Source organism: Parasteatoda tepidariorum, chromosome 3 (assembly GCF_043381705.1).
Source record: "Parasteatoda tepidariorum isolate YZ-2023 chromosome 3, CAS_Ptep_4.0, whole genome shotgun sequence".
NCBI lineage: Eukaryota > Metazoa > Arthropoda > Arachnida > Araneae > Theridiidae > Parasteatoda > Parasteatoda tepidariorum.
Window position 1 is genome coordinate 18,465,142 of NC_092206.1, and position 27,241 is coordinate 18,492,382.

The following is a 27,241-nucleotide window of genomic DNA, read 5'->3' on the forward strand; positions in this document are numbered from 1 at the left end:
TTAAAAAAGAAATTTTTTATTTACAAAAAATTAAATCATAATTTTTTATTGTTAATTAAAATAAATGGTAAAGTTTTTTTTTTTTAAAATTCATACATTACTATCATTTTTACTTAAGTTATTGCATTAAAAATACGTTTTAATTTGCTTACATATAATTACATGAGGAAAACTATTGTTTAGTCATATTAAGAATACTATATCTGAAAAACAATTTGCTGTTTTGTTTTTCCATGTGAATCATTATAAATTCTCTTTTTAGTCTTACATTTCAAATAAACTCATTGCATGAAAAATAATTTGTAAAAAAAGTTTTTTTCTTCCAATTGAACAATTCAGGAAATATCTTCCAATTTGCTACTCATTTCATACATTGCTCATTTTGTTGTATGAAACCTGAAAATTGATTTGAAAATTATTTCAATAAGCCCTGTTAAAGTGTTTTCAATTCATTTTATCACATGACTGCATATTGATAAAATGAAACACGCTTTCATGCTTGTAAAAATCTGGTTTTTCACATCGTGGTGTCAAATCATCATCAACTTTTTCTGAACAATCATCTCCATCACACACTTTGTCTGATAAGATTTCTTTAGTTATTATCAGGCTTTCTTTCCATGATTGCATCTGACATGAACAGTTCCATGGATTATTGTGCAAACCTAGTCCTTTCAAAGTTGAAACAGTTTGAAACAGTCCACCAGGAACTTGCTTCAATTTGTTGTTGTTTATTAATACATAGTGAATGGACCTCAAGGAGGAAAAGAGTCCCTCAGGAAGACTCTGCAGTAGGTTGTTTGACAAGTCCAGAATATGAAGGTTTTCAAGTCCGTGGAATGATTCTTGATATACTCTCTCTATTTGACAGTCTCGCAACACCAGCTTTTTCAACACCTTGTGGGCGCCATTGAAAGCTCTATTATTGATGAATTTGATACGTCCATGCAAATTGAGATGTATCAAGGACTTTAAGTCATAAAACATGTGTTCAAAAAGTGCATCATTGTCAATGTTTGGAATGTGAAGGTACAGCAGAGAATACAGGCCACGGAAGCTGAATTTCATGAGATGTACTGGTTGCTGTTTATGACCTAGAGTAAGATGCTGCGTCCCATTTAAAAACTGGAAACAGTGAGGGAAAATTACCTTTATAGGATTATGCTTCAACTCTAGCCACTGAAGATGAGGTAGAGGAGGAAATGTTACTCCAGAGAGATGGTCAATATAATTGTTGCTCAAGTCTAGGTATTCTAGCTTTAGCAACCCAACAAAGGCATCTGCTTCAACTGAGAACAGATCATTGTGTGAGAGGAATAACCTTCTCAGTTCAGGTGTGCCATAAAATGCAAACCCATACAATTCCTTAATGCCACTTTGAAGCAAGTAAAGCTCTTTAAGGCTTTTTAATCCATCTAGCATTTCCCATTTTAGGTAGCCTATATCACAATGGATGACATAAAGGACCTCAAGAGATGATAGTTTTGCAAATGCTTTCTGGGCATTGCTGATGTCCACTTTTTGCACTGACAAGTATTTCAATTCATCCAGCCCATGAAATACGTCGTTGCTGATCGAAGTTTTTGCACCATCCAGTGATCCCTGCAAATCTATGTTTTTAACATCAGTAAATCCTTTAAACTCATTCTGGGTGAGCGTCATTGATGTATCACCGTCCCCTTGCAAGATGGTAATGGATTCAATTTCTGTGGGCAAGTCAAAGATAGACTTGAGGCTCTCATTTTTCAGAACACACAAGACAGTTCTTACTGTACTGTTTTCTGGTTTCCAGCGAGATATGAGTGTTTCAGAAGCTGTTACAGAGCTGCATTGGCATTCTGTTGGACAGGTGTTGTTCCAGAATGACTCACTTGAAATCTAAATTTTAAAAAGAAACAATTTTTAATGCATGCTTATTGAGCATTTAGTTCAATAAGTACATTTAGTTCATAAGTAGATTTACACGTAGAACTTTTTGTTGTTATTTTTAAGGCATGTGAGACTGGGTAGGGGGAAGAACAGATACATTTCTGCTTCAGGGGATCATAAAAAAAACCTCAATTTAATATTAAGGTCTGGTGGCCGAGCGATTAGTGTATCTGACTGTGAAGGCAATGACTGCGGGTTTCAATCCTGCTCAGTGCATGGATATTTCTCTCTCTGATTTGTTCTCTGTTGATTTTGAATGTGGCCCTCCTTATGAATGGGGTATCTGTGGCAGTGTGGCACGGGTAATGTTTATCGCCTCCGTGACTTTGGTCACAAGGCGCCCACCAAATAATGCAAAATGAGCAACACTTCTGACACCTTCCATGGCAAAGAACAATAAGTTCAGCGCCTGTCGTTAAAAAAAATATTAAGGTCTGTGGCAATTAATTAAGGTAATAAGCATTACTGGTATCATTGTAATAGGTACCTAATATTGGTATTATGGTTATAAGTTTTTAAAGCGCCAGAAGTAGATTAAAACCAAAAGTTTGCAATCGCAAAAGGAGTAGTAAAAATTTACTGTAAACAACAGGTGTGTCTAAAGTAGAAGGACTTAACTGAAAAATTTACAATTTAAAAAAAATCCATTACTTTATCATATTAATCGATTGCTTCGGTTACTATGTTTAATAACCTTTTTGTTATCATGCTGCTAACTAATTTATCATATTAGGAATAATGTATGTGAAGAATATTTGAAAAAATGGTTATTATGTTTTTTATTTCATGTGTGAGATTCTTTGTCGAATTAGAAATTTTTAACAAGAATTTTTTAAAAATGTTTTTATTATTTGTATATGCTAATAATTTAAACTTCTTGTGTACCGTACGTTAAATGTATAATTAATGGATGTATAATTACTAATATAAGTGTTGATCTAAACATAAATATATTTTAAAAAACCTAAACCAAACATTATTGGCTAAGCAGTGTATGATAAATAAAGTATTATCTCTGGCTTCTCTAATTGTAATCTTTATATTGTAATTTTATATTCTGCAATGTAATATTCATTTTGAATTTATTACTCGATTAATTTTCTTTTCTAAATTATAAACATTGAAATTTGTGCGTATTTACAATGAATGAAGTATTATATTTATCTTATATATTTTCAAATGAATGGGTTTAGCAAATAAAAACTTATTAAATACGATTTTTTATTGCAAAAAAATTATGCAGAAATGATTTTGTCTTTTATTTTTTTTAATTAATGTATTTTAAAACTTATTATTCCATATTTTATTTAGCTTAATCTATTCGTTATTATTTAAACTATCAACATTTATATTGACAATATTGGGAAATAAAATATTCTTTTAAAAAATTACTTTCTTACAGTCTAATAAAGTTATATTAAATTATAGAAAACAATGCATAAAAAATTGTAAATAATAAAATAGAAAATGTTGGAAAACTAAACTTGTAATTATTTTTTTATTTTTTTCAAATTTAAATTTATATAAGATGCCGAAATAAAGATTATTTTGTAGTATCTTGATATATTTTTACATTTGTTGTATGTGTATGTAAAAAGATATAGCATAGATAAATTATTATTTAAATTGAATTGCGATGAGTCCGAAAATCAGCCATCACTACTTTTTTTTAAAAATTGATATTTTTGATTTTAGTTGGGATATAAAAAATTCATATCTTCCTAAGTATATTTTGTTCAGTGAAATCTCAATTTAGTTTGAAAACGTGCCATATCTTGGCGATGACCTGTTCTTGGAATAAACTTTTAAATATGTGGCTAGCTTGCTGCCGTTGTTGCTTGTGAAATTGTTCACAAACATAATAATTAATTATTTAGTTAAGGCTTGTTATTTCGTTGACACACAATGAGTGATTCAGATGGCAGTTCTTTAAACGGTATATGTCAGTGGGAGTAACTATGAACTGTTTCAAAAGCTATTGGCAGAGCATAAGAAAATGTGTTATCAAAATGCTCCTAGGAAGGGTAATTAACCTAGGAAGGTAATAAGTAAAATATTGTTATTTTACTTATTAAAGCACTATACCAGGAGAAATTGAGGTATCTCCTTTAATTGGTGGTTTATGCAAATTAGCATTTATTCTACTAGACAGTACCCTTTAAAGTGGCACCATAGATTTTAGATACCAGGAGAAATTGAGGTATCTCCTTTAATTGGTGGTTTATGCAAATTAATATTTATTCTACTAGACAGTACCCTTTAAAGTGGCACTTTAGATTTTAGGCACCATAGATTTTTAGATTTTAGAAAGCATATTATTATTTAGATAAATGGATTTCTTTTTATTTTTAATTTCATTGCAATTGTACTCAAAAACATATCTCCAATGTTTCTATTTTCTAAATTATGTATGCCTCAAGCTGAAATTTTAAGACAAAATTAAATTTAAACAACTGCAGGAAAGTTTTTTCTTCAAGCAGATAGTGTTTGATTTCCTTGCAATTATATTCAACAACTTATCTTAAATTATTCAGGTATCCAAATTATATGCATTGCTCAATTTGATTTTTTTGAAGATAATAATATATTAAAGCAACAACAGCAAATTGTAATTTTTTTCTCCATAGAAAGTATTTTCTTTTAATCCTTATCTATTGTTATCAACAACTTACCTCATATGATTCTGATATCCAAATTAAAAGTGAGAGTACTAAGTATGATTTAGGGTGAAGCATTCTTGTGGTATTTATTGATGACTCACATTCAAATCTGGTTGTAAAAATGGATACATGTATCTCATCACATTTTAAAAAAACAATTGACCATTGCACGTGTAAGTGGTAGAGGAGGAGGGCTTACTATGGATGCCCCCAAAATTGTGTTTTTGATTACGGAAATAGCCACTTCCTGTTTCCTGTGCTTTTGAAGATCAAACCCCTTCCTATGCTTCCTTTTTAATCATTTTCTTGTGTCCTTACAAGCTATCATACTCTTGTTTCCTCCTCAGATAATAAGATTGTTTCTCAACAATACTTAAAAGGAAATAATAGTAGAAATTTGGTTATATTTTTAGACTGAGGAAATGTATTTGAATCCAGACCTTTGATCACAACTTAAGGATTATGTTACTGTTTATGTTATGGCCCAGCATAATTTTTTTTATGTAAAAAGTAAAATTACTGTAGAATGTGAATATTTTTTGGGGAAAAGAGTAAAATTTTTGTTGAAAAGGGATTATATTTTTTTAAAGATAATATTACTGTGGCATTGGGATTTTAATAATATCCTTATAACTACTGAATTTTACTTTTTTTTTTTATGAAAAAAGTAAAAATACTATAGAATATGAATAATATTTTTTGTGAAAAGAGTAAAATGTCTGTAGAATATGGATTCTAATTTTTTATGGGGATAAAATTACTATGGAATAGTGATTTTAATTTACTCCCTATAACTGATTTTATTTTACTCCCTATATATTTTTATGATAAAATTACTGTGGAATATAGATTTTAATTAATTCCCTTTTACTACTAAATTTTACTTTTTCATGAAAAAAGTAAAATTACTGTAGAATAGGGATTATAATTTTTTATGATGATAAAATTGTTGTGGAATAGGAATTTTAATTAGTTCCCTATAACTACTGAATTTTCCTTTTTTTTATAAAAAAAAGTAAAATTACTTTTTATCTTTTCTTTATGAAAAAAGTTAATATACTGTAGAATGTGAATAATATTTTTTGCAAAAAAAGTAAAATATTTCCAGAATAAGGGTTATAATTTTTCATGGTAAAATTACTGTGGAATAGGGATTTTAATTATAACTACTTTAATTATAATTCCTTATAACTACTGACTTTTACTTTTTTTATCAGAAGAAAAATTACTGAGGAATTTGGTTTACTTTTAATTTTTTTACTATATCAGTGGTTGCCAACTGGTGGCCCGTGAAGCTTTTTTTTGTGACCTGCAAACTTAAATATATTAGTTGTTATTTTTTTTGCGGACATTTTAAAAAAAAATCTTTATGGGTTTAAAATACTTTTTTTTTTGTTAAAAAAAGCCTAATTTCTTCGTTTCCGTGAAATTTAACACACCAATGGTGCAAAAAAAATATTTTTCATGTAAAAATCTACTTTGTATTATGATTTGTAATTCAATATTTTTGTTTTGTACAACTTGATAAAAATTTGACAGTAATATTTAATGTTCCTTCAAACATAAAAGAGTCCTATATAAAAATTTGATAAAGTTGCGGCCCGCCATTTGATTGATGTTTTTAATTGCGGCTCCCAACCTCATGTAAGTTGGAAACCCCTGGTATATATATATTTTGCATGACATTATTTCGACTAACTTTGCGTGAATGCAGAAAGTATAATTTATAAATGCTTTATTTTTACTTGATTAAAAAATTTCATCCACTTCAAAAATATACATATTGGAAATAACTGTTAACATGCTTTCAAGCCATCCATTTTCTAGACTTGCCTGGCATATGAAGTGCTTGAAACATGTTGACTGTTACTTCCAATATGTATATTTTTGAAGCGAAAGAAATTTTTAATCAAGTTGGTTAGTTTAAAAATATATATTTTACCTCTTCCATTTCTTGAAATAATTTATTTAAGCCTTTTGGTTGTTGCCTTTAGTACCAGTTTTAGAGTTACTCATATATGTTGAGCATTTTGACTTTTGGTATTTAAATTTTTAAGAGTAACTGAAACAAATGGTAACCTCCTATAGCTAACATAGAGATGTTAAAATTTATACATCATTGTATTTACTGTATGTTTAAAAATTCATTATTAAAATTTTAGAATTTTAATATTTATATGACGTTATTTCATATGAAATAAAATTTTAATTATTTATATATTTATCCATTATATTTTCCTTGATTTCTTGGTTTGCTTCACTCAGTTCTTTTCCCTTGAAAATTTTACTTTTTTTTTCAATAATTAACATAAGATATACTCAATTATTAAAATTTATTGAATTTTGTTTATTTATTAATCAAAGGGTATCTATGAAACTGGCATACAAATGTTTTGTTATTAAGATCGAAATTGCATTATATATTTATGAAATATATTCTAATAAATAGTGGATATTTCAATTTTAGATATACCAGCAAGTGGTATGTACTTTATGTCATATGAATGGCTACAAAGAGTCATGACTCCGGCAGGGAAAAGGTATCTTTATATATTTTTGTTTATAAATCAAAACTGAATGATAGATTATATTTTGTGCAAATGAATTGTAGTTACGTAATTGTTCTCTATAAAAGTAGCATTTAGGTTGAAAGTAGTAGTAATTTGTAGTTTAATTTTGTAGTCGTTCTGATCTCAGTGTTGGGAGAACTCTGCTTGCTGGAGGCTGCGCTGGGATTTGCAACTGGGCTGTTGCAATACCTGCTGATGTTTTGAAGTCACGCCTCCAAACTGGTATATATTTTATCAATTTTTTATGCTGATAACTAAATTACAGTGTTCTTAGAAGGGCTGCCTGCTCTTTGATGCACTCTTTTTGTAAAAATAAGCTGCCATCCCTTAAAAACTCTGCCTTTTTCTTCATATTCCATTTAAAAAAAATTAATTCACTGTTTAAATAATAATTACACTCTAGTAAACTTTTCTGCGTTTATAGGTTTAATTCTGATTACTCTTCTCAACTGGTTAAATTTTTATAAGTTTCTCTTTTTCACGGGTATATATTAAATTTTTTAGAAGATTTTAAAATTATTTTTTGAATAAATATATCTATTTTTTTTAAAAAAAATGTACCTTTATATGTTCATTGTCTTATAATTTTCAGTTTAAATTATAGAAAAAAGCTTTCAAGGTGCTTATAAATCATTAATTTTTTTAGTTTGCTTTTTTTGAAAAAAATTGTGCACAGTTATTTTTTATAAATTACACATTTTTCTCTTATTTTGTTAATGAGAGAGCATATAAAATAGTATAAGAGGGTAATTTAAAAACCGTTGAGGATCAAATTCAGTTTATTACACATTTGATAAATTTTTATAATATTAAATGAGTATCCTTTCAAAACACAGAGTGCCATTTTCTGTGAGGAAGCACCTTACCCTTTTTTATTCCTAGGAAGAACTTAGTAAATTGTAAATGCTGAAAATTTTTATATTCATCTGCTTTTATAAGAGTGCTTTTACAGCACTGAATAATTATTATAATAATTTGTTTTTTAAGCATGTTATATTTACATTTTTCTATTATAAATCATTTTATTTTTTCATTGAATCTAACTAAAGCCCTTTATAATGTTAGAAGATTTCACCATCTTTTATAAGTTTTATTTTCCAGAACAATTGAATAAATCTTATTCAATATGTTGCTGGCCTAATTGAAAATTTTTTTTAGTTCTCTTATATTCTCTAGTTTGGATTAAAAAACAATTAAAAGTGTTTATATAGTTTTAAGTATTCATAAGATTTTTTATATCTATATTTTAAATATCTATTGTTTGCTTCATTACAATTACATTTTAATTTACATTTCTGTTCAGGAAAATGTGTGAGCTTTTTAAAAAAACTGAGAATATATATATATATATATTTGTAAAGAAATATTTAAGTTTAAATGAAAATTAAAATGTATTTCGATTTAAACTGGTTTAGATATAAGAAAAAAATAATACAAAGAAAACTTTATTTCTTGATTAGGTTTTATTATTTCTAAACTAAGAAATTTATTCTCAATATATTTTTTTTATAATTCTCTAAGAAATATATTTTTTTTCCTTGACTAGTTATGCTAATAAACAATTTAAAAAAAATTTAGATTCTCAATTACTAGCTAAATGCTTTAATTTATTTTCTTTGAATAATACTTATTTCATTACAAATGAGGAGTATGTTACAGTAGTTGTCTGGTCAATGGAACTGTAAACTTAACTAACCTTAAAACTTTTGTACTGCAGTGAATTAATTTTTACATTTAATAGACTATTTTTAACTTCAGTAAGTTAAATTTCCACTATTGCAGTTATTACGTTTTACAATATTTTCATTTCCTTCAGAAGAAATAACATTATAACTTAGCTATTTTATTGCCTTTGGAAGTTATGTTTTTAATTTAGTCAAATAACTTCATTCATCCTGCATGTCTGGAACAATATCCACTTATTATCATTTGATATTATTGTGTTGCCATCCATGGCCATATGATATAAAAATTTTGTTAATTTTGATTTTTCTTCACTTAACTAATTTTAACTCTTTTTGATACAATTAAGAAAATTTTTTGCCACACTTAGGAAGTAAATACCCATTAATTATGTTGTTTATATTACTTATTTAATTATAGCTTCTTTTGATAATTTTGAAAAAGATGTTGGAAATTTTTCTCTTGTGCAAATTTGGTTGAATATTTTTACCAATATCTTTATTTTAACATCTTAAATGACAGTTATGCACAAAATATCGATATACAAAAGTATAATCTCTCATTTTTATATTTTTAGATAATAAAAATTAAAATATAATAACAAATGTTTAATAGACCAATAAAATTTATATCAGGGGGAAAATATAATTTAATGAAAATTTTCTATGTCCATATAACTTTTTTACTATCAGTGGTTTATTTGTTACTGATTAAATTGCCAGTTTAATCTATTTCTGAGTTGTAACCAGGATGCATAGCCAAATCTTTGAATCAAAAATAAGCACTTTTTAAAAACTTTTCAAGCACTTTACAAAAATTTTCAAGCACTCAAAAAATTCATATTGAATCAATGATATTATTGAAAAACAAAAACTTTTTATGAACAGTTTTAGCATTAAAAAAAAAAACTCAAAAAGAAACGGACGTAAATCGAAACAATCAGTACTTTCCCACGTCACCGAGTGAATTCAACTTGACTCTGAACCAAAGTACCCTTAAAACCTACATCAAAAAAGTGTTAGAAGTAAAATAAAATAAACAAGAATAAAATTATAAATTAAAAAGAAAAACATTTAATAAGGATCTGACTCCGAATTGGAGCACTCGGGTTTCAGTTTCGAGTGTGCGCGCATGCGCAAGTCATAACGTGGGTACGACATGAAGTCCGTGTGAATGATTACGTAGCTAACACCCCATATTTCGTGAAATGCAGGGGATCCGCCAGATATCACTGAAGGAAGAAAAAAAATTATTTGTGAAAAAAAGCACTTTTTAAAAACGCCAGCTGAAAAAAGCACCTTTAAAAGCTTTTAAAAACAAAATCTCCCAAAAAGCACCTTTAAGTACTTTTTACAAACGCTACGCACCCTGTGTAACTTTTGAAATACCAAGTTTAAAAAAATAGTGTTATATTTAAGATAACATTTAGTTGAACTACTGAATTAATATTATCTTTTAATCGATGATTTAAATTGTCTTAGCTCCTGAAGGTACTTATCCCAATGGTATAAGAGATGTTTTCAAGCATGCCATGAAAGAAGAAGGAGTCAGAGCTCTATACAAAGGTGCCACTCCAGTTATGTTAAGGGCCTTCCCTGCTAATGCTGTAAGTATCATATTTGTAGTTTACACGAAAAATGATATTATAACACGTTTTTGTTTTGGGTAATTTTGCCAGCAACTGAATTTCGGCTGAAGGGATGATGATCATAGATACTGTTAGCAATATTTTTAAATTTATCTCTTCCTTTTACATGATTTCATTCACTGTGCCTCGCCCAATCATATTGTTAAATGATCAGTGACCAAAGCATAAATCTTCATTTTTTCCACATCAAAATTGAATTTATTTAAATCAGCACTATTTATTAAACATAAATTCATTTTTATAAGTACCTGTTTATTTATTTTTTATCAAGCCACTCGATTCAGTAAGACAAAATGCTATATTTTCCTTCAATCAAAAAGAATTTAAAATTATTCTTTATAGGAAATTTGTTTTTAGTAAATTGAAACTTGCAGTTTTTAGTAATGAATATACTTGGATACAGGAGGTTTATGGAATTAAATTGAAGAATAATGTTTATTTAAAAAAATTAAAGTTCTAGTTCTTTTAGATTATACTTTAAATTTAATTTTTTTTTTCATCATAGTTTGCACTTACAATAATTTTTAATTTTTTCAATAATTTCTCATTTTTCTAAAATAAGAAATTATTGCAAACTTTGCAAAATTTAGTTAGGAAGTTTAGTTTAGTCTTCCACATTATGTTCCAGGAGCAGAATTATGTCTAATGTTCTGTAACAAGACCTGTGATAATTACAAATGTTCTTTCATTATAATATTTTTTTTAAACAATGAATGATTTTTTATTATAAACTATGTTTACAAAAAATTACCCTTAATTAGTTAACCAGTCAATGTATAAACCCTGTTAGCCAGGGTTTGTACATTGGCTAATAAGGCTTGCTGACCGGCTTACAAAATTTCGACGGAGACTTGGTCTCAAATTGTTCTCATATAGAAATAGACGTAAATTGTTCTAAAGGAGCCTTAATTTAATTTGATAACATTTAGTTCTTATAAAATATTCTTTTCTCCTCTCCCCATAGTGACGATTTTCTACATTATAAAAGATGATTTAACTTAAAATTAGAAGGGTACTTTATCTGTATTTTAATGTATTTCTCTAAAATACACGTCAGAACATAATTTTTAATTTACTCAGGCAATATAAATTTTTTAGTCTTGGTATACTTTAAAATAATGAATTGATAATTTTTTAGCATTAAATTAATATAATAATATTTTTACCCTGATAAGGATGCAGGCATTTAATAATTAAGAAATACATAAATAATTTTGAATTTAATATCTTTGGAACCTTTAGTAAATTAAGTTACTTCATCAGATTTAAAAACAGAAATGAAATTAAACAAAATACTTTGGATTAGCCTACCCTTCCTGTACAGTTAAAGCACTGAATCCAACCTTCCTGCAATTTTGACTTGGCTTAGACTGTAGCTTATAGCCTTTAGTATTACCCAATTTTATCTGACTATGTCTTTTAACAGAAATACTTAGGTTTTGCATCACATTTAAAATATTCAATTTTAATATAAAATAAAAGTTTAATTTTAAATTCTTGACAAACATCTATAGTATAAAAATCAAAATTTTTCTTATAACATTTTTTCTAACGAATGGTCTGCACTGTCTTTTATACATCTCTGGTGTCTGCCTGCAATTAGTCTTGTGTGATTTCTGATAAATGACAGCAGTGATTTATCTCAAAATCCCAGATTTGCCTAACTCTTCTTTATAACAAAAATATTTAAATTAAAACTAATCATTACAAGTTCAGTTATGTTATTAAGATTGTATCATTATATATTTCAAAATAATTGAATGTTACAGTTTTAATTTTTTGAAACTACAAAGTGTTTTACCTTTCTATCTTCATAGTATCATTTTCATTAAACATTTTTGCGTTATTTTCTTTCAGGCATGCTTTATGGGTTATGAACTAGCTATGAAGTTCTTGAATTGGGCTGCTCCTAATCTTTGATGATAAACTAGTCTATAAAATAATTCAAATTGTTTAAGCTTAAAATATTTTACTGATAAACCTTAGTGCCTTGTACAGTTTTATACCTAGCTAATATTATATTTATTTACAAATTTTTAAATTATGTTGTAGGTAAGAAAGTTTTATCACGAAAAATGTAATTTTGTGAGTTATTACGTACAATTTGTTGAGAAATATGATTATATAAATCTATAATTTGAAAAAGTAATGATCTTATTGTTTCTTAAAATTAAATTTCTATAATACTTTTCTTATCTACTGCATGTCTAATGTCTTCTTTAATCAAACTTTATTTTAATAAATTATATCTAATTGCTATAAATGTAATAATGACCATTCACCAATATTGTATGCATTCTGCTATAATTTTATTAAATTAAATATCTCTTTGAAAATTCAAATTATTTTATAAAATGAAATTCATTTTTTTTAAATGCATGAGTATTGTTTTTACAAACTAAATGAATGTAAATGAAATTATGTATAGTATTTGCTGCACTGAACTGAGTACAAAAAAATTATTTACTGGAATAGAGTTATGATTATTATGCATGAACTTGAAGGAAATGTAAAATATATACTTTATGTATATTTTTACATTTCTTATATATATATATATATATATATCAATGTATATTATTATTGAATTGTTGTGTTACTATTTTAAAGATGGGCATTATAAAAAATATTCTTAGCCGTATTGACTATTTAAATATTTTTCCTTCATTTTGGATGTTATTGAAATAAAATTTGATTGTTTTGTTCAGATAGGATTTTTATTATATACATCTATATTTTAATTTCATTTTTAGGAAATTTATAATTTAATGTGGATCAAATTTTGTTTGTTAAGTAATAATAAAAATAGCTATGAAATAAAATGCATTTTTATTAGATTGTCTGTTTATATTTTTGTTTTGCATTTGTAAAAGCTTTTTCTATTTTTTTTAAAAAGAAACAAATTTAATAAATGAGACAAATTTGACCCGATATTTAACAATGCTGATATCATAACTATTTTTGAGACATTAGAACAATAATGATCTTTGATTAATAATCCTGTAATTAAAATTTCTGAGTTCAAATTTTTCTCTTTTTAAAGCAGACATTTCACAAAAGTTTTTTTTTCTTAGTAAACAGAAAGTAAGGAGGAAACAGTTTTTTAAGCGCATTAAAAATGTGCTTTAAAATAAGTGAAATTCAATATGAAAATAAGTTTTATCTAGTAAATAAAAATTATGTACCTAAATTATTTTCAGGTTTTACTAAGTTTCTAAAAGAGTAAAATTTTAGAAAGGTCTTTGTTATTATTTATACTTAGTTTTAAGAAAATGAAAAAGTTGAGTTATGCAACTTTGTTAAGTATAAAAGTTTATTGTAACTTAATAGAAGTTAAAGAAATTTTTTCTTCAATTCACATCTCAGACACAACATTAAATTTATACATATATTGTAATAGTTTTAACTCTGTTTTGTGCACACAAAATATTTTAAAACTAAAATTGATGCAGGACAATAATACAAGAGCTCAAAAATACTAAATTTCGCAGTAGAAGCACAAGAAAATTCATGTTTTTTTTGTAAAATTTATTGGTTTTTCAATCATGTTTAAAATATTTTGAAGCTAAGTTAAAAATAAATAAATAAAATGTAAACAAGAGTTTTGTTTAAAATACATTTTCTCGAAAAATTCATTCTTAAAATGTATTTATCACTCACAGTCAGAAATGACTGTTACAGAATTTTCATATTTAATAATAGGAAATATTACATTTATTATATATTTATCATCTAACAAAACATAACTATGTGAAAAAGCTCACTTACTGTTTTGATACTTTATAAAATATTGCTTTCCTGTGTAGCTCATGTAACTGGGATTAGGATGCTTGCAGATAGAAACATGATTTTTACCTATGGATTATCTTTAATGCTAACTTGTATGTTAAAAAAAAAGTATTTGCCTAAAACATTTGTATCTTTTTACATATTTCTTAATTAAAAATTTTTTTTATATTTTATGCATGGAGTATATTTATATTTGCATATAAAAGTAAAAAATAAAAATAACAATTTTGTTACAAATAATGCTTTAATAATATTAAGAAATTCATATTTTGCAGAAAATATAAACAAAATTTTAATCCAAATATAAAAAAGTCACCCATTTTAATCTTTTGGAAGCTTAATTGCTGAATATTTTTCAAAATATTGTTTATACATTGAACTAATTGGCAATAAGGAAAGTTCACTTAAATGTAAAATAAGAGATTTAATATCTTTTCATAGCTCATTAAGAAATGAGAATCTCCTAAGTAAAGGTTATTTTTCAAAAAAATATCGCATTTTTTCTAGTACAGTAATTCTTAATAGTCCAGTTTATACACCATTCAGTCTCAGCTATATTTCATACTACAATTTTGAAAACCATGGAGTTCCAGTAAGTTACAGTGTAATGCCAGCTTATAATACATTAAGAATTATAGTTACAATTTCCAATATGATAAAAAACTGTTAGACTAATTGCAAATATTTTTTGAAAAAAAGAATACTGAATGTTAGAATTATGAGCAGATGTTTATTTTTCCTGAACTGAGCTAATTTAAAAAATAAAATATGAAAAAAATGAACTAGTTTTTAATAATAAACAAGTTCAAATAATAAAATATGAAAAAAAAATGAAATAATTTTTAATGAGAATTAATAATTAATGAAAAGATTTAGCAAATAATTATCTTAACTTGCAAGTTCAGATAACTTTCAAGGCTTATACTTATTGAATCAGATTAAATTGTGAAGTCTACAGAAAATAGGGAATTAAGAAAAAATTTATATTAGCTCTTTTTTTCTTTCGAATTGATTTTCTTGACAGTAAAATAATTTTACAAATTTCATCTTCATATGCTTTGCGAAATAAATTAGAAAATTTGCAAAACATTAATGGCTGCAATCGAATACATGGTTAAAGCATATTTCAAAATCATAAGTTTAAATTAGGTAAAAAAAAATTTTTTTTGCATCAAACAAAAGATTATAGAAATTTGAAATAAATAAAAAAAATTTCTGAATTCTTTTCAATTTTGGTGGCCAATTTTTTCTTTGAATAAATCAAAAATAGGAATAAAAAAATTCCTAAAATAGTGTTATTTAAAATTTTAATATTGAATAATATTTAATTTTGACTAAATACTTAATTGCTTCAAAAGTAATACATATATTATAACTAGAATATTTGCTACAAAGACTCAGGATAGAGGTGACCTATTACGCATTTAGAAAATCTACAGTTTTATAACTATGCAGTGTTTAAAAATGAAAATTAAGGTTGTAAATGGCAAAGGTCTTAAACAAATTACTTATATAATTAAAAATATTATTTAAAATTAGTGATATTTATGGGTATTTTTCAGTGATACATATTCTGCAGTGTAAAGAGGACAACCAAATATAAGTTTTAATTGCCAAAATCGAGCAATCCAAGAGAGAAAACATTAAATTTAAACCCTTTTTAAATAATTTGCTAAATTTATTCAAAAACATTTTATGTTATTAAACTGTAAACAATTTATGTGTATTAATTACTTGTTTTAATTTTCCAACTGTAAACTACGTTCCCCTTGATGTAAATATTTAATAATTTTGATATCTGAAACTGCCTGTACCATTTTCAAGACTGAAAATTTTGAAATGATCATGGCCTATGTTCTATGGTAAGCTTTTCAAAACTTATGACAGTTCAAAGTTGTTTTTTTTTTTTGCGGATACTTTTTCTCATCTTACAATAAATAAAAAGTATCCGCAAAATTACAGAATCTCTGCCATATATCCGCACGCGATGTACGTCTATATTATCTAACTGCTGCCTGGTTCCATTTACATTATATTTAAAAAATAAATAAGTCATTGCATTTGACTTAAAAGGCTGAGTTTTTTTCCAAGTTAATGAAGAAAAAAGTCCAACTTTTCAAAGGAAGTTAATTTCTTCCAATTTCCCAAGAAAACAAGATTTGTTTTTTATGCTTTTCCCTACCTATTCAAACACGATTTAAGATTGTGTTCCTAATTTTCAAGGAATTTCTATAAAATATATCCTTTTGTATCCCTATGATTTAAAAACCACTATTATGATAAGTGTTCAAGTGACTTAAAGATTATACAGTGAAAAAAAATTGTAAAACATAATGAAAATTATACACTAGAATTTGTATTTGCAAAATTTTAAAATTAAATATCAGAATTCATATTCACAAGATTCACACCATTTTAAAAAACATTTAAAAATTAAACATTCACACCATTTTAAAATTAAATATAGAGAATCATATTCTCGTGATTTAAAACTCTTACATTGAGATTCATATTCCTACAATTTAAATGATAAAATAATATAATGTCGGTATTTTTTATTAAAACTCCTTAACATTTTGTGGATAAATGCTTCCTACATACACTTTTTTCTTGCTCAAATTTCAGGTATTTTTTTCAAGTATTTAAAATTGTTTTTCGCATAACATTTTTAGATTTCTTTTTTCAGCTTTTTTACCAAACTCATACATGTGGTACAAATCAATATGGAGTTTCAAAAAAATAAAAACAATTTTAAAAAAATCTATGATTTTTAAACAAATCTTGCCAAAAAGAGGTGAAAATAGGGAATGAAAAGGTTGAAACTAGTTATAGAAGATAATAAATTACTTGCAGAAAGTTATTTGAGATTTTATATTCACAGAAAGTTTTTTCATTTTCTTAGTCTGGGTATGAATATTACCATTTGAGTTTACGTCCTTGACCAGGGGTCTGTCTAGGTTTTTCTGAGAGGTACCAATTTCGTAAAAATTTAGACATAATTTGTGAAAATTAAAAACTATTAAGAAATCAACACAAAAATATAGATTAATCGTTTCTTACGGGATGCAAAAATAAAACTCTTAAGAAAAAGTATATTGTGAAACTACCGTTTTTTCTAAAATTGAATTTTTTTAGGTACCACTAAACGGTAGCAAATTTGGCCAGGACAGACCCCTGTTGTTTCTATTAGTTTCTCGTCTCACAGCTATCAGTAAAACTTGGCAACTATTTTGGCATAGGCACCGATACAGAAATCATTACAAATAAGCAACATAATTTTAATGAAATAAGTGATAATACAAAAAAAGTTTTAACTATCAACTTTATTTTTTTTACGTGATTTATCATTCTTAGAATCAGCTTCTCGTTGTCGCTTATCAGTTAACTTTGCGGACGTATTTGATGGCTTAGGAACTTTGCACGCATGAATTATCCAACCTTGATGTTTAGGCAAATTAATCATTCCAGTAATGGATACAATACCACAACCAGTCTTTGATCGAGTCCCGGCGTGAGATAGAACAAGCTTACCATTTTTACGAACAGCTGCATGAGCTTCATTTCTTTTCAAACCAAAAAGTAAACCTAAATTCTCAACATCTTCGACAGACCTAAGCTCAAGAGGTTTAGTTGCACCACTAGATATAATGAGGTTTTTACTCTTTGTAACCTCAACAAGAAGCTGAGAGTTACTAATGGTACGCCTTTTCATAGTTTGATCTCTTAAGCAAGGAGCGTAAGTTATTTCAAGGCATTTACCTTTATTAATTAAAGGACCAACGAAAGTTTTTTTCAGCCGAAATCCAAAGTCTTCAGTCAAATTTAGGCTGATGATATCAACATCAAATTCCGAAACTTTATGAAGCATATTACTACCGACTGGCTGAAAAGCAAGAATGTCATATTTCTTGGTAATAGGAGAGTTTAATATGTGGTGAACATGCATGCCATCTTTAATGACAGCAGTTAATCGAGTTAATATACGAAAATTTCTAGATGTCTTTACTTTAAAATCGACGATTTTAGGTTCTGGAATATTTATTTTTTTACCCGTTACTTCGGATGAATCAAGGACTGTATTCAATGCGATACATTCGTAACCAAAATCAAACGCTCGTTGAATAAGATTTTTTACATCAGCTTCATAATTTTCACCAGGTTCTAAACATATATTAAGATCCATGCCGGTATTTTTGAAATGTAAACAGAAGTTTCAAAAACAAATGAATCATACAGTGAAAGTTACAGTGTCTTACGCTTCGTCAGTTTGTTCTTGTGAAAATAGAGCTTAAGGAACATTCACACTGCAGATGATTACCCTAGACACGCTTGCGAGTGTTAAGTAATTGGCAAATTACTTACTTTTAAGTAAAGCGCAAATTACTATGTATGGATGGTGTTTTCTACACTAGGGAGCGCTGCAAGCTCGGGACTGCCTAAATTTCCGGGTTACTGTTTCAGTTGTATTTTAAAGCCATTTGGCATCATTGTGTTTTGAGATTCTTGCAAACAATGCATTTGATTACTTATGTTTACAATGCTAACAATACTGTTTACAATACTAAAAGTGTTAACACTAACGTAAGATGGTGCACAGCTTTCAACGTGAACAAACAGTAATAAACAAATGGAAAGAGGCTAAATCAAGACTGCTAAAAAAGCGAGTTATTCAAAATCTAGCAACCATGTCACATTTTTTAATAATAAATAACAAAATAACTGAAACAAATTTTCACTCCAAACTCCCCAGAATTACATAATAACATTAATATTTTATGAAATACGTCAGATTTGAGCTCAGAAATTATCTAGTTTATTTCTTTTATTGAAAACAAAATTATCCGTTTGAAAAAAATCGCCTATCAGAATAACATGTAGTAAGCAGCTGCGAACTTTTTAACCGGAACTAGAGTAGGTCCCGAGCTCGAGATTGTTATTGTTCACATTTCTATTGAAAACACCATCCATTCGAATTTCTTCTCCCCGAATATTTTCTCTTTAAATTGTTTGAGGATTTTAATTGAAGAGTTTAAATTTTCAGCCTAGAAAAGTCTTAGAAAATTACAGTCTTAGAAAATTACAATATCTCGTTATACTGTCGTTTAATCCTTTGCAGTTTTTTTTGGATTTAGTAGTTAGTAGTTAGGGTTTAAGCTTTTGAAAAAGTAGTTTTTTGAATCGCAGAAATTTTTTTTCATTCATATTCAAAAATTTATTTTGCATATTGAAGTAAGTCAACGATGAATAGCTATTTCTCTTTCATTTAAATAAGTGCAAATTTTAAAAACTTTTTTGTATCGAAGTGAGCCGTGTTTGAAAGATTTTACCATTAACGCAGAAAAAAACACCGGTGTTTCATATTGTACATCATAACCATTAATTAATAAAATGCTAAATATGATTTTTTTTCCACTTATTTTGCTTAAACTAATACATATAATGAGGTAATGGAATTAATCTGCAAATGTGCAAATGTATTTTTTATTTGTTTTTAAACTTTAAAATAAATACATAAATAAAAGAAGTAAACATAAAATTTTATTTCAAAATTAGTAATTATTATAATACAGTAAATTTTTATCATTAATTTTAGAGCAAAATCAAATTCTAATTAATTTCGCTTAGAGTGGATATAAAAGACAATGTTAATGACCATTCAAGAATAAATAAATAAGTATTAATACTAAGCAAAATAAAAATTTTAAATTTATTTATAAGCAACGAAAACTATAGATGAAAATGTTTCTCTACCCGGCTGGTAAAAAAATTGTCTTTATATTGAATAAATTTCAAAATTTACTCAGCATGATCTGATCATTGGGTCAAATGTTATTCAGGGGGCTTCGTTATTTACATACAACCATTGATACATGCATTGAATGTTCAAACATACGTACATTGTAGATAATCATGTACGAACATTGTATATAGATATGTACTATGAGTTAAATTTAAAAATAAAAAAAAAAGCGATCATGTGTAGTCGGCTCCCATGATCAGGTCTTTTACAACAGTGAGTTTAATATAAACAGTAAAATAAAAAGCAAACTATAATTTTCAGTTTAACAAAAAGGAGATTCGCCTAGATGAGCGTTTAAATGACTTTATTGAATTACCACGTTACATCCGATCAGCTGTCACTGATACGGTTTTTTCCCTTATCAACTGAATAAATAATTCAACAGACAGCACAGTTTCGAGCGAACCCAACTGGTCGGATTGTTGTTGTTCGCTCATTCTTTGAATAAATAAATTTATCTCTAAGTTTCGGTTTAGAATTCTTTATCATCAGTGTCTTCAGCAGGTGTAACGTCGATCAACATGACATCTTTTCGTGCTTACGTTAGTAAGTAGTTTTACTTTTTCCTACATTTTATTTTGTTTTCATTCAACAAAAAAAATTGTTTATAAGTTTCCCTATCATGCGGTTCAAATTTTAAAATTCGATTTTTTTTCGTCTCTATTCTTAATTTTTTACTCAATTTAACTTTGGTTTGACACTTTTGTGAGTTTTCCCATCCTCTTATCAATTTACTCCCAGTTTCCGGAAAGGAGTTTCCTCCTTTATTCTCCTACCGAATAAACATAATTTCTCAAATCCTTTCCTAAAATCTAAGGTGACCAGATTTTTAAACCATGATTTGAGGACAAATCATTGGAGCATCCTCAAAGAAGTTCGCGATTTGAGGATACCCATATATTTATGAAAAATATTAATTTATAAGTGCAATAAATATTTTTAAAAAGATTGATAAGTATTATCAGGCAGAATTATCTTCATCAAAATTGATTTCATTATTAATCAGTTATGAAATATTATTTACTATTCTGAACTTGAATACAGGTAAAATGGGATGAGTACATGATTATTAAAATTTGATTATTTTTTGCTAAAATTATTATAAAGCGAATATGGCTCTTTCATCTGCTAAATTTAGCATTGTGCTTTTTTGCTGTTCATTTATAATCTTTGTATGACAAAATTATCGTCTAAAAAACATGAGCATTTCTTATTTTTTTGATATTTTATTGTATAGAAAAGGAAAAAAAAAGAAAAAAGATTATCACTTTTTGTGCAAATAAAGTTTGGTATGTAATTTTTTCCCTATAATTTTATTTTTCTATGACGGAAGAAAAATACACCCTTTCCCCCTAAAATTGGAATTTTGGTATTTTTTAAAGTTTTTTATATAAATAGTTTTAGTTTAAATAGAAACAGAAGAAAAAATATTAAATATCTTCATAACAATCTTCTCTTTTCAGATGAAATACTAATGGGAATCTAAATCTCTTTAAATAAGTATAAATATGTAATTTTTAAATTTTTAGTTGTAAATTTTCTCCAAAAAGACCTATAAAAATAATCTGATGTGATGTTCGAAAAATGCTTAAAATAAACTACAGTATCACCAAATCAATTCTCTGATTATTTTTAAAATTTATTAAATGATGTAAATATTAAAATCCAAAGTTAGGAAAACTTTTTTTTAAAAAATCTTTTTTAAGACACATTATGCTTGTTACAGTTAAAAGCATGAATGAAAATGAAATAGGCTTATCTCAGTTTTTTTATGCTTTATTTTCCAATTTATGTTTGAAATTTTTCTGTAAATAAATTTGTATTGCATTATGATTTTAATCATTTTTGTGATACTTTGAAAATGCATTTTTTGAATTAAAAACAGTTCTAACAGACAATATTAATTAATTTGTAATACTTTCATTTCATTTATTTAATTTAGTTCTGCAATATATTGATAAGCAAATTGCAGATCTCTTAGTGGCTGAAAGGAAAAACTAAAACTTTTTGTGGTAAAGTGTACATGTGCCAAACTACTTTTAAAAAGGGCAAAAAACAAAGTAAAAAAAGTTTAATTTGACCTTCTTGCATACAAAAAAGGTAAATTTTATTGCAAAATAAATAAATAAATAAAATAAATTATTTTAAATTTCAGAGTTTTATTCTAAAAAGTCCTCCATGTTCCCACAGCAAATCAATACCTCTAGGGCTACTGAATTGAAGATTGATCATTGTCTGGTTCAGGTCAAAATTACGATCTGCGGCTGAATGAATGGTTCTATAAATATGTCCGCCCTATAAACGGGTGTGACGTATGGGAGTGGCGGAAGTCGAATTCTTGGCCATAGATGCCACTGGAGAACAGGAACTGTCGCCTCCCTTCTTCCTTAATGGCCGACGACAAGAACAGCAGCTGGTTCTTAATTAATACGTTAAATTTGAAGGAAAAAAAATTCTAATAGTATATCTCATTGAAAAAAGAAATTATAAGTTTCTATGCCTGACAGCTAAATTTTAGATCAAGCTTCGCATTTTATCTCTCATCCTTTTAAATAACTTTATATTGAATTCGCAGACAGACAAACTGTACAAAAGGGATAAAATTTTATTTAATTGTTTTTTTTTATTGTTTTGCGTAAACTTTTTTATTCACAGTTAGCCAGAAGTCAATGAATTTTTTTTACAAATTTAATTTTATTTATTTATTTGCTAAACAGTATTTTTTTTAGTAATATATGGCCAGAAGTCAATTAAAAAATAGTTCAAAATAGTTTTTTTTTAAAATCTATTACAAGACAACTCAATAAAATTTTCCTTTCCAATAAAATTACAGGAAAAAGATTTAATATCCTAGTTATTTGATAGGAATGAATGACGTCGATTAGGAAAGTAATTATAGACAGTTAATTGAATTTTCTGATAAAAATCTGTTGAGAGGATCAAAGTATTTATCGGCAGACATTGAATCCAAAGGTTGAAATATTTTACCATAGTTTCAAATTTTTCATGTGCGCAGAAAAATTACACCTACCATTTGAAATGGCAAATTTAGTTTTTTTTATATACTAGAGATGACTTCTAAGTATGAAAGCCTAATAACCAAGTATACAAGAGAATAAAACAAGTAAATTGGGATTTTAACATTTTCAAATTAGTCACATTGCTGTGTAAATTACCATTTTGAAATTAGTAGCAAGTTGCATAAATTTTGTATTTTCAAGTAAGTAATGGTACTGCATAAATTTTGCATTTTTGACTTAGAAATAGTGCTGCACAAATTTTGAGTTTTCAATTTAGTGACAGTGCTGCATGAATTTTGTATTTTCAAGCTAGCAATAGTGCTGCATAAATTTTGCATTTTCAAATTCATCACATTGCTGTATAAATTACCGTTTTTAAATCAGTAACAGTACTGCATAAATTTTGCATTTTAAAATTTGTCACAATGCTGTATAAATTACCATTTTCAAATTAGTAGCAGTGCTGCGTAAATTTTGTATTTTCAAATTAGTAACACTGCTCTACCATTTTTGATATAATAAAAGTGCAGTGAATATACGTCTGTAAATTTACAATTTCATCATTATTATTTTTCACGTTAGCCGTTTACAATTTAACCTTTACAGTAATATTTTCATAAAAAACACTTTTGAAAATTACTTTTATTGTATTTTATTATTTTATTTTCGTTTGATGTAGAAAAAATATTCCATAAATGTAAATATAATATTAAGTAGTTTAAATTTTAATGAATGATTATCTTATTGGCTATAGATATTAGTACTGTTTAGTATTTGTTTATGATTTTTTTTAATTTTTTAAAAATGTAAATTTTTTTAACAGAAATTTATTTAAATTTTTTATGAGACATAAACTATATCCCAGTGGACTAGTCGACCCCTTTTTTTGAATATGAGATAGCAAATTTTTGTTATGTTACGTCAGGCGTATAAGTCGACCGCTGAAAAAACCAAATTAATGAAGAAAAAAAATTCCCCCGAAATCTAAAATTAAATCCCGCTGATTAAAGCGGAAATCTTTCAAAAATTAGAAGAAAAAAAAACCCCGTAAAATATTAATAAGGATTCAAAATTTTCTCAAATTAAAGATATTTCGCATTGTTCTCTCTGGATATTTGTCTTTAAATTAAGATGCTATGAGACATAATAATAAAGCAAAATAATAAATAAAGAAAGAAAAATAAATCAACATAACCCTTAAATAAGGCAAAAAAATTTCTTTGAACGTAATTTAAAGATATAAAAGAAACTTTATATGTAAAAAAATAGATGAGAGAAAATGCAAAATTAATTGTATTTAATGTATTAAAAATTATTTTTGAAGGAGATTAATTGATATTGAGAGTTACTCTTATCTATATCATTAATTACAATTCATCGATATTCCACCATCAACGAATGTCCGACTTCAGTGTATAAGTCGACCCCCTGGTTTTCGTAAAATTTAGGGGGTCTGAAAAATTGACTTTACACCGGAATATACGGCTAATGAACATTAATAATACTGTTTATTAAGAGTCAAGAAATGATAAAGTGAACATGTGAGCGAACGGGTGCTTAAAATTGCAAAAATTTTAAAGTAATACAAGTAAAAACATAAGTGTAAGTATAAAGAAATGCTGCAAAAAAAAATTTTTTTTTCACTGTTCCGAATTTCTATTTTACTGCCGTAAAATAAGATAAACAAATATGAATTATACTGCCAGGGGCTAATAGTTTTAAGTACACGTACGTCGACCTCCGGTTTTAACTAAATAAAAGAATATGGATATTTCATATATTAAATGACCCTTAAAGTAAAAACAAACACGCATGTTGTTATATTATGGTCAAATTGAATACAATAATGAATAACTTTAATAACTATTTAGAAAAAAAAAATTAACATTTTTGAGAGGTTTTATCTGAGTACAATGTAATTTATTTTTGTGTATTTTATTTTATTACCGTCGTTGAACAGCTGACCCACTTTTTTATTGTTACGGTGGATTACAGACACAAAACTACTACTTATCAATTTAACCTGTGATCGTTTTATTTTATGCATATATTGTCGAATTAATTTACATACTTCAACTATTTAAAATACTTAGATTAATAACACTTTAATAAAATACAAAATTTAAAAAACAAATTAATTAAAAGGCTTTGATTGGTAACAAATAAACTAATTGGCATGGAGAGAACTTACCCATACTGATGTTCATATTGGAAGTTGGTGAACCTCAAAAAATGACTCGGTTCTACTCTCTCTACTTCTCTGCTACTGTTTTTGTTGATCTTTTATACTAAACTTTTTGCAAGATAAAACTATTGCTAAATTCTGGAAAGGTCACACAAGAGATCAAACTTGGACTATAGACTTCTGATTAACCCTTTCCGACACGTATTTCTTAACTTTAATCAAGAGAGTTTATTTGTATTTGCTTAAGTTCTATGTACTAATGGAAGTTTCCACAATATTTTAAATCTAATCAATTATTTTGCAATTTACGATGAATCTATTTTAAATGTTTTATTGTGATTCTGAATTAAGTGACGATAAGCGTCACATTAGGGTTTACGACTACTAATGTTCAACTCTGTAGTCTTGTAATTTTGAACCCAAACTGGAAAACAAGGGAACTTCTGGATCAAGTATTGGGAGAAATTTGCCTTCCTGGAGGACTTGTGAGGAAACTAACCCGCATTTGCGTTACATGGAGAGGAAAATCTCCCATGGTTAGCCTGACGGCAAAAGGACTCTAACCCATGATCCGTCTACCACTGAGGATATTTTATGTCAGCACTGTGGTCATTGCAAGTCGGATGCGGAATTCGTATCGACCAGCCATCGCTGGGATTCAAACCCGGTTCACCTTATTGGAAGGCAAAAGTTCTATCTCCTGAGCCATCACGGCTTAACCACGTATTGTGCCAGTGAATCAGTGCATGATATCTGAAAAGATAGCCGTAGAGCAAATGGCATGTAATCAAACTAATTTTTACATACGAACGCGTGGCAATTCATTAGTTAATTAGTTAAATTGCATTAGTTAAATTTATATTCATTTTTTTCAGGAACGAATAAAAAAAGTTTTTTCCCAGAAGACCCAGTTATACCTTCCAGTGTGAAAGACTTGATGTATATTCATTATGATCCACGAGTCACAGACTTAGAGGACGACTCTTCGAGCGAATATGACTCATCGAGTGATGACGATGAGGATTTGCGATCCATAACTTACAAGCGACATATGGATGAATCTGAAGAAGAAGGACTATTTACAGGTAAATGGATGCTGTTTCACGACTCATCGAGAATTGACATTGCTAGGGGGATGACAGAACACGATTACGCTTGGCAGTTCATGTTCTCTCTTGTTGATAATTACAAAAACACCAGCGTGTCATCTGCTTGTTGTTCCACTGGTTACAGAGGACAATATCCTAAGATGCCGAATGATACAAATGGACTGATTTGTTGTTTTACGAAAGATTATAGAGATATGGGAGATGTTAAGAGAGCGGCAGATTCCATTAGAAAATCATTACATTATCCACGCGATATGCACTACAAAACAGATGAGGCAACTGTTTTAGGCTTATATAGGTGCTATGGCCATAAACATGTAACCATTTATAAGCATAAGCCTGATGGCAGTATGTACGTAAGAGATAAATTATATCCACTCCTTTGGAGACCAGTAAAATTTGATGATTGAAGAAATTGATGACGCCATTTGCAATTAAATTGTCTGATTCAAGTGCTTACCGGTTCATTGTGACTAAAGTTCTTTTTGTATCAAATAATTCACTGCAGATGGCATCATATTCACTGCAGCTAATAAAACGACAGCGCAGAGCGAAGAAAGACGATTGTTTTTTATACGAAATTATTTATATCTGCAAGTGATTTTTTTAAATAAAATTTATAACTGATCAATAAAATACTAAATGTCAATAAATGCTTTTATGTGATTTTAAGCGAAATTTTTTTGTCTCATATACATATTTCGTTAATCTCTCTTTTCTTTTAACGAAACCTTTTTACTCCTTTTGTCTTTATTGTATATATATATATATATATATATATATATATATGATTTTTTAGTAAATTAGTATTGAGAGCAACATGATTAAAGAGTCCAGTTGTGCATAAT

At 27.4% G+C, this 27,241-nt stretch overlaps 4 protein-coding genes across 5 annotated transcripts in view; 2 read left to right on the top strand and 2 right to left on the bottom strand.

The window, feature by feature from the left end:
• The window catches only part of LOC107457366 (carnitine/acylcarnitine carrier protein colt, mitochondrial), a 29,131-nt gene extending 15,804 nt beyond the window's left edge, over window positions 1-13,327 (top strand). The window contains exons 6-9 of the mRNA XM_016075517.3: window positions 7,057-7,129; window positions 7,272-7,381; window positions 10,324-10,448; window positions 12,348-13,327. Of these exons, the coding sequence (XP_015931003.1) occupies window positions 7,057-7,129; window positions 7,272-7,381; window positions 10,324-10,448; window positions 12,348-12,410 (371 nt within the window). The 3' untranslated portion in view covers window positions 12,411-13,327. The remainder of the gene's footprint in view (window positions 1-7,056; window positions 7,130-7,271; window positions 7,382-10,323; window positions 10,449-12,347) is intronic.
• On the bottom strand, window positions 1-25,560 carry LOC107457364 (insulin-like growth factor-binding protein complex acid labile subunit). Of its 2 annotated transcripts, none has more exons than XM_016075514.4 (2): window positions 25,291-25,560; window positions 1-1,878 (listed from the first exon to the last, which is right to left on the bottom strand). In XM_016075514.4, exon 2 carries the CDS (start codon window positions 1,660-1,662, stop codon window positions 445-447), a length of 1,218 nt encoding a protein of 405 aa, XP_015931000.1. In that variant the 5' UTR covers window positions 1,663-1,878; window positions 25,291-25,560; the 3' UTR covers window positions 1-444. The 2 variants fall into 2 exon arrangements, with proteins under 2 accessions (XP_015931000.1, XP_015930998.1); XM_016075512.4 differs by lacking the exon at window positions 25,291-25,560 and adding an exon at window positions 4,602-4,826.
• On the bottom strand, window positions 17,544-18,557 carry LOC107457367 (ribonuclease P protein subunit Rpp30). Its single transcript, XM_016075518.4, has one exon. It carries the CDS (start codon window positions 18,460-18,462, stop codon window positions 17,590-17,592), a length of 873 nt encoding a protein of 290 aa, XP_015931004.1. The 5' UTR covers window positions 18,463-18,557; the 3' UTR covers window positions 17,544-17,589.
• On the top strand, window positions 20,454-27,059 carry LOC107457368 (uncharacterized). The gene is made up of 2 exons (XM_016075519.4): window positions 20,454-20,625; window positions 26,160-27,059. Exons 1-2 carry the CDS (start codon window positions 20,601-20,603, stop codon window positions 26,801-26,803), a joined length of 669 nt encoding a protein of 222 aa, XP_015931005.1. The 5' UTR covers window positions 20,454-20,600; the 3' UTR covers window positions 26,804-27,059.
• Window positions 27,060-27,241: the final 182 nt, after the last annotated feature.

What these genes read in the sequence shown, in the direction of transcription:
- LOC107457364 (XM_016075512.4), bottom strand. Translation starts at nt 4,664, where the DNA reads ATGCTTCACCCTAAATCATACTTAGTACTCTCACTTTTAATTTGGATA. An exon ending in GGATATCAGAATCATATGAG is followed by an intron (nt 1,879 to 4,601) that starts GTAAGTTGTTGA and finishes TTTAAAATTTAG; the next exon opens with ATTTCAAGTGAGTCATTCTG.
- LOC107457367 (XM_016075518.4), bottom strand. Translation starts at nt 18,462, where the DNA reads ATGGATCTTAATATATGTTTAGAACCTGGTGAAAATTATGAAGCTGAT.
- LOC107457368 (XM_016075519.4), top strand. Translation starts at nt 20,601, where the DNA reads ATGACATCTTTTCGTGCTTACGTTA. An exon ending in ATCTTTTCGTGCTTACGTTA is followed by an intron (nt 20,626 to 26,159) that starts GTAAGTAGTTTT and finishes CATTTTTTTCAG; the next exon opens with GAACGAATAAAAAAAGTTTT.